Genomic DNA, 7,126 nt, shown 5'->3' with positions numbered 1-7,126 from the left:
AGCAGTGGCAGTCAATCTAATTATTTAGTTTAAAATGTAGTCTTTTGTTTAATTATCTAGAGTAAGGTAAAAGATGCCTTTTAGGAACCAAATTACATTTATGTACGGCTAGTTTAATTAATCTTTAATTTTTAATTTGGATTTTTAAATGTGGAAATTTCCAAAGAGTTGAGACTAGAGTGTAGATTTTAAAATGAGAGGAAGAAAAATCTAGCAGCATAAGAAATGAGTACACTTGTTTTTCTTCCTTATCCTAGTATTGATTAGAAAGTTCCATTGCCCTGTTTAACACTTATTCTCAGACTATGTCTTATTATATTTGCCAGTTTCCATATGGAAAAACAATTGCTAATTATTCCAGTTTTCCACTTAAGGGAACCTCTTTTCATTATGTATTAAGCCTAGTAATAATTGTAATGACTTTAATTATGTTTTAGGTAATTAAATTTTTATATTTATATTTCTAATTTTTATGTGTGTTTTTTAAAATTATAGTACATAATTGCTTTAAATTTTTCCAAAACCATTTGTGGAATATTAGAATCAGGTAGTACTGAATCATCTAAGTGTGGAGCTAAATTTGTATTCAGTTCTGATGCTGGTTGCTCATTTCAACTAAGCACGTAGACTTTTCTTTAAATTGATAAACATCTATAATAATAAAAGCATAATATGCTAATTAGAACAGATGTCCTTCTGGACGAAGCTGGGGCTGTGAGGGAAGCCCAGGTCCCAGGTGCTGGAGGGAAGCTGGTGCCGGCAGCTGTGGGAAGGAAGGCCTACTCTTGCATGATTTTGTGCAGCAGGCCTCTAGTAGAAGTATAAACTCATTGAAGCACATGTGGTTAAATGCCAAATCAACTTCATAACCAGAATGGTAATGTGTAGGGAGTCCTACGATTGGGGAGAATATCACTGTATTCACAATGCGTTCTTCCACTCTATCTTTCTCCCAAAATGTTTATGTAAGTTAAAACTTGCTTTCACCAAATACCAATGGTGAACAAGAGACATCCAAAAGAATAAATGTTAAGAGGAGGAAGTGGAAGGAGCCAGACATTGTTGTTAATTGCGCTAGGCAACCAACCTTCTTCCTTGTATCTATTTAAAAATTATAATAATTTTGAACAATTCACTTCTCTCCAGGACTTGCTTTCCTCATCTGCAAGATGAAAGCATGGACTAGAGAGAGGGTCCCTAAGATTCCTTTCAAGGCTGACATTTCCTGGGACCAACTCAGCATTATTATATCACTCCTCACTTCTTCTCTCAGAATCACTGACAGCTGCAGTTGCCTCATCCCCATTGAAGAGAAATTTGTCAAAATGTTGGGGACCTGGTTATTTTTCATAAACATCACTCTGATAAAGAGCACAATGCTAGGGCCTATTGCTCTCATCAATACCCAAGCAATTTTATAAACATGGATTTACAATAATATAGGCTGACTACTGCTATATATCAGTTTCTTTCCTACCATGTTATCCATATACATCATGGCTCCTTAAAAAAGAAAATTCTAACAAATGATCATTAATGATTTTAAAAAGTATTATTTTTCTTTCCCATACTTAATTTATGTTCAAACAGCTTTATTTTGGAACATACCTTACAGATAATACAAAAGTATAGCTTTTGCACAGAGAAAGTGGTTTGCATAAGAAATAAGCACACACATTTGCTTGCTGTTACTTTTAAAAAATATACATTTCTTTATTGATTTCAGAGAGGAAGGGAGAGAGAAAGAGAGATAGAAACATCAATGATGAGAGAGAATCATTGATTGGCTGCCTCCTGCACACCCCCTACTGGGGATTGAGACTACAACCCGGGCATGTGCCCTTAGCCAGAATCAAACTCAGGACCCTTCAGTCTGCAGGCTGATGCTCTATCCAGTGAGCCAAACCGGCTAGGGATCTTGCTGTTATTTTCATACTAGTAGCCCTGTGCATGAATCCGTGCAAGAGTAGCTCGCTTGCCTCAGCTGGCTGCCCCACCCTGCCCTCTGCTGCTCGTAGCTCTCTGCTCACTGCCCGCCCCCCTATAGTTCTCCGTGCTCGTAGCTCGCTGCCCCATTCTCCTGTTGATCGGTCATTTAGTGATGTCGTCCTGACTAATTTGCATATTACCCTATTATAAGTATAGATGAAAGAGACTAAGTGATTTTCAATGTCAACTGGCATTCAATTTCAGAATAATTTCAAGAACTCAGTTAAGCCCATCTCACTTTTCGGCTAATAAACATCAATGTACGATAGATAGCCTCACCTTTATCCACACCATCATCATCATTAGTATCATCCATCAGTAAAATGAGGAATATAACATTGGGTTACTAGTGCATCATAGCATCTTGCTCATGTGAAAAAATCAGCCCTACTGAAAGAATGTTTCATGGTGATGACCTGGTGGCTTTAAAATTTATATATTTTTTTTATTGGAGATGAGGTGAGAGCTAGAGAAAATATGCAGTTTTAAAAAAAAAAAAGGAAAGAAACCAAACTTCTATTTTTGGCTTTTCTGCCACTGACTCATAGCATTAACTTGAACCAGTCACCTATCCACACAAGAAGCACAGTTAAAAGAGGAGAAAGTGAGAAAATGCCTCAGCTTTCCTATTTTAATGTTGGAGACCTGCTGAGATCACTTATATAAATATTTCTCTTTGAGCTCCCTAGAAGACAGGAACTTTATAAATATTTAGTATTATTGTTGCACCGTAGGTACAAGTAGACAGAAAATTATGATACTCCCCTATTTACACAAGAAGTAACTTATTTCAGACAATCTTAGTTCATTCATACCAAGCAACTGTGCATTGGCTTGTTACTGTCTGCTGGGCTTTCTTTCTCCCCCCGCCCTCCCCTTGCAGTTGATGACTGTGGAAACATAAATAAACCAAGGTGAAGAAGCTCAGCATGGACGCAGTCACACTGGCTGATCCAAAGCTGTGTATCAGAATGGGTGAAGATTCAAAATAAACGTTACATTCAAAGTTCCTAATCGAAAAGTGTGAGAAAATGATTCATTTTAAGAATGAGTAATTTGGTTGAATGTTTGGAATTTAAATAAAAACTCACTGAATATCTAGTTTTGCCTACTCTGTTTCTTTTTTAGATACACGTGGAGAGAAAAAAATCCACAAAAAATATTGTAACTGGAATTGTAACTCCACTCTGTTTCCAGTGGAATCTTACAAAATTAATTCACCTGTTTGGTCCAAGGCTTTGATGGACCTAGGTTCTCGAAGGATGTTCTCAGAATACTCTCACAGTTATTATTGGATGGTGGAATTTAAGGTGATTTTTTTTAGTTTACTTTCTTATTAATACTTAAAAAACAATTTAATTAACAAGCAGCAATGTTTGTTAAAAAAAACAAACACATTGAAAACCCTTACCACTGATTTCTTTTCTCTGCCATATACCCCAAGCTTTTTTTTTTTTTAAATTCTTTATTGTTGAAATTATTACACCTGTCCCTCTTTCCCCCCTCATTGTACCCCAAGCTTTTAGTGGATCTATGCTTTCCTTACAGATTTAAGACAAAGTAGTTATATAGAAATTAACTTCAAATTGGGAACCTGAGACCACTATGCAATTGAGTGGGGAGTTGGTTTTGATTTAGGGAAGCCAGGCAGCTTATGAAGCATATTTAGAAAACATGTCCTTTTGTTTTCATTTACTGTGGTAATTTAAACCAAAGTAGAGTGTGTCTCTTGAGTATGAATTATGCTAATAATATTCTGTTTGTTGACCAGTTCTTAAAATGATTATATAACTTTAATATTTCTTGAGCACTCAGGGTATTTTAGATGCAATTCCAGTCATAGACCAACAAAAGACAATCCCTTCACACTCAATGACCTAATTTTTCCTAAAGAAAGAATAAAAACCATTACAACTTTCTCTTTTGTATATTTATATATCATCTTCTTTCATATTTTTGCCTCATACAAATGAAGAAAAGAATATTCAATCATATCTGGGGGCCAAGATTTCTCCCCATAATCCTCCTCTTCCAGGAGGATCAGGAAATGCATTCACTCTTCCTACAACTGTTATTAAGCCGCTCTTGCATGCTGGTCCCTAGTCTTGGCAATGGGTTTAAAACAAGGAACCAGAAGCTGTTCCTGACCTAAAGAGGCTACTGGAGGGAAAGGAGCACACAGACAAACACTGAAGTGTTAGGGTGCACGTGATGCCTGCACAGACCCTTCCGCAGGCACCACCAGGAAGGGTGGGAGGAGGATGGGAAAATACTTCAAAGAACAGAGGGGAGAAGAGGCAATCCTGACAGAGCGCACAATCTGAAAAGGTGCGGTGATGCAAATGAAAGAGCAGGACTCTCCTTTGAGAATTCTCAAAGTAGTTGTCGTGTTCTGGAGGGCAATGGGTGAAGGACATAAGAAGAAGGTGAAACTAGAACAGTAAATGAGGGTAGCGTCTAGATGTGAATTTGGGATTTGCATAATGAACCCCAGGAAGCAGATCTAGCCATGTGTTCCAGGCTCCTCTATGCTAAGAACAAAAGTAGGGTCACAAAACAAGAAGTTCACCTTCGATCACTTTGGAGTCACTTAATTCCCTGAAATCCTGCCCCCCCCGCCCCCCCCCTCCTCCCCATGGTGAGCATTCTTCTTGGCCTCCATGTCCACCATTTGTTTCTCTCTATATATTCTTCTCTTCATGGCTGGAGCCAGCAATAGTAGCCGAGTCCCTGGTACCTGCAGACACTCAGTTCTAAGGTTGTAGCTCTTAGGTTGCAGCAATTGATGCTGCTGTCCTAATGTCTGTCCAGGGGGCCGGTGGTTGTTGATAGTTCATATTCTCAATGCCTCCGTTCTTTTAAGGCTTCCCAGACTCTTTTATTTCTTGCCCTTTCCCAAGGTTTCAACATCACTCTTCTCTGATGTCGGCCTATTGTCCCTGGCTAAAACTAAACCCCTCGGTAACTCTTGGAACTTCCTGGTCAGCAGATCCACTTGATGGTTGTCTTCCAGACACTCAAATATGCTGGAATCTTTGGGATAACACAGAGTTAATCCATGCTGGAAAAGTTATGGGGTGGGGAAAGAAATGGAAACAAAAAAACAGGAGAAAAAAAAAAAAAAGAATCCACTGAAAGATGTCCTGAAGAAAATGAGAAGAATAGGTGGCATGTGTGGAGCCTCTGAATCCAGAGTAAATGGTGCATATTTGTAGTATTCTTCTTACCCACATTTTTTTTTTCATCTATCCTCTCACATTATTTTTCCATTTTGTATTGTTTGTATTTTTGTAAGCCACTTTGGGACTATTTTGGAAACGTGGCAGAGTATAAGTGAATAAGTAGAGGTAACTGACACTTACACGTTGAGTAATTAGCCTTCTGAAGACAGGAGCGCTGTGGTCAAAGGTAGAGGCAAAAACACTTTTTTGATAAACACAACGATGGCCAGAACTTGAAACAGCAGGAAAAGGGGATTTCAAATTAACAGCTAACTGCCAAATGGTGCTTTAATCACGACCTGCTCTGCAGATGGCAAAGTAGTCAGGCAGAATACCCATCCATCCCAACCACACAGAACCCAGGTGCAAGGCAAGCATCAGGATGCTGAGTACTGAGGTCAAGAAGACTTCCCCGGACTTGGGGGCCCAGCAGGATGAAAGGGCGAGGGAAATGTGCTGGAGGTGAGTCCTGTCCCTCCATGGGGTAGGGTCACCATCGCTGGGTACAATGGCTCCTGAAAGTCAACAGCAATGGATGGAAAGGTGTTAAACAGTTACCCTGGAAGGGACTCCCTCCTCCTCTCCCTCTGCCTCCTCCTCTCCTTCCAGGACGCCCCTCGCTTCCCTTCCCACCAAATCCAGACCTCGGGGACCCCATCGGGGGTGCGGGGCGGCAGGTGGCCTGGTGGCCAGGGAGAGACAGGGCGAGAACTGGCAGGACCCGGCCCGACGGCCAGGGCGGGAGCGCGGGTCCTGCCCCTCCCCGCGCGCGGGGGGCGCGGGCGGAGGGCGGTCCCAGTCCCAGTCCCAGGCTCCCGCTGGCCGCCACCCCTCGTGCCTCCTCCCCGCTCGCCAGTCGGCGGGAGCCCAGGTGCCTGCGGGACGGGAGCGCGGAGGATGTGCGGCCGCTGGCTACTCCTGCTGTGGGCGCTGCTCCCCGGCGCGGCCGCGGGGGGCTCGGGCAGGACCTTCCCGCACCGCACCCTCCTCGACTCGGAGGGCAAGTACTGGCTGAGCTGGGGCCCGCGGGACGACCGGCTCGCCTTCCGCCTCGAGGTGCGCACAGCCGGCTACGTGGGCTTCGGCTTCTCGCCCACTGGGGCCATGGCCGCGGCCGACATCGTGGTGGGCGGGGTAGCCCAGGGGCGACCCTACCTCCAGGTAAGCGCCCCCCCCCGCCCCCGCCAGGTAAGCGCGCCTCCCGATCCCCGCCCCGTCCCGTCCCGTCCCCGGAGCGGGCGCGGGTGCCGGGACCACCCGGGCCACCGAGACGGCCGCGCAGCCCCGCGCACGCCCCCCGTCGCGCTCAGCTCCCGCACCCCGGAGCCCAAGCCCGCCGCCCCGCTCCCCGCCTCCGCCGCCGGCTCCCGGCTTTCGCCCCGCGGAGCTGAGCGCGGGTGACTCCGGGCAGTTTTCCGTTTCGGAACACGTCCCTGTCCCCAGCGCCCCACCGAGTAGACCTGCACATGCCACCTGCCGCGCACCCCCCCTCTATTGCTGATGGGGAAAGGAGAGGGACCCCGGCTTGGGGGACCTCACTGACGGCGCTCAGGGTTAGGGGGGGCCAGAGGGTTTGAAGCACTTGGCTGACTCGCTGCCTGGGGTCGGGGTGTCTGAGAGAACTTCCCAAATCAGGGCTATTTGGGAAATCCCGGGCGCGGCGTGGTGCCAGCTGCTTCTTCGGAGGGATGAAGGTACGTCTCCAAGATTCCTTTAGGATCTTGCTAGTCTGAGAGCCGCTTTTAAAGATCTGCACAACCTGGAGCCCCAGGCGAAACCCCCTGTTAAGTGGCAAAACTTTTTTTCCGCTTACTTAAGTAGCTAATAAAGCTAATTCGACAACTGGCGAATTGTTTCCAAAGAGCCCACGGGGAGACGTTGCCTGTTCATGGATGTCTTTATAAACAGGAGGAAAG

General features: G+C 44.7%; 1 protein-coding gene across 1 annotated transcript in view; it reads left to right on the top strand.

The window, feature by feature from the left end:
- Positions 1 to 6,034: 6,034 nt before the first annotated feature.
- Positions 6,035 to 7,126, top strand: part of MOXD1 (monooxygenase DBH like 1) — an 80,542-nt gene continuing 79,450 nt past the window's right edge. Inside the window, exon 1 of the mRNA XM_079781470.1 lies at positions 6,035 to 6,371. Within this exon, the coding sequence (XP_079637596.1) occupies positions 6,108 to 6,371 (264 nt within the window). The 5' untranslated portion in view covers positions 6,035 to 6,107. The remainder of the gene's footprint in view (positions 6,372 to 7,126) is intronic.

This window comes from Cnephaeus nilssonii, assembly GCF_951640355.1.
Source record: "Cnephaeus nilssonii genome assembly, chromosome: 9".
NCBI classification, from domain to species: Eukaryota; Metazoa; Chordata; class Mammalia; order Chiroptera; family Vespertilionidae; genus Cnephaeus; species Cnephaeus nilssonii.
Note: the sequence above shows the minus strand (reverse complement) of the source record. Positions and strands in the feature narration are given on the sequence as shown.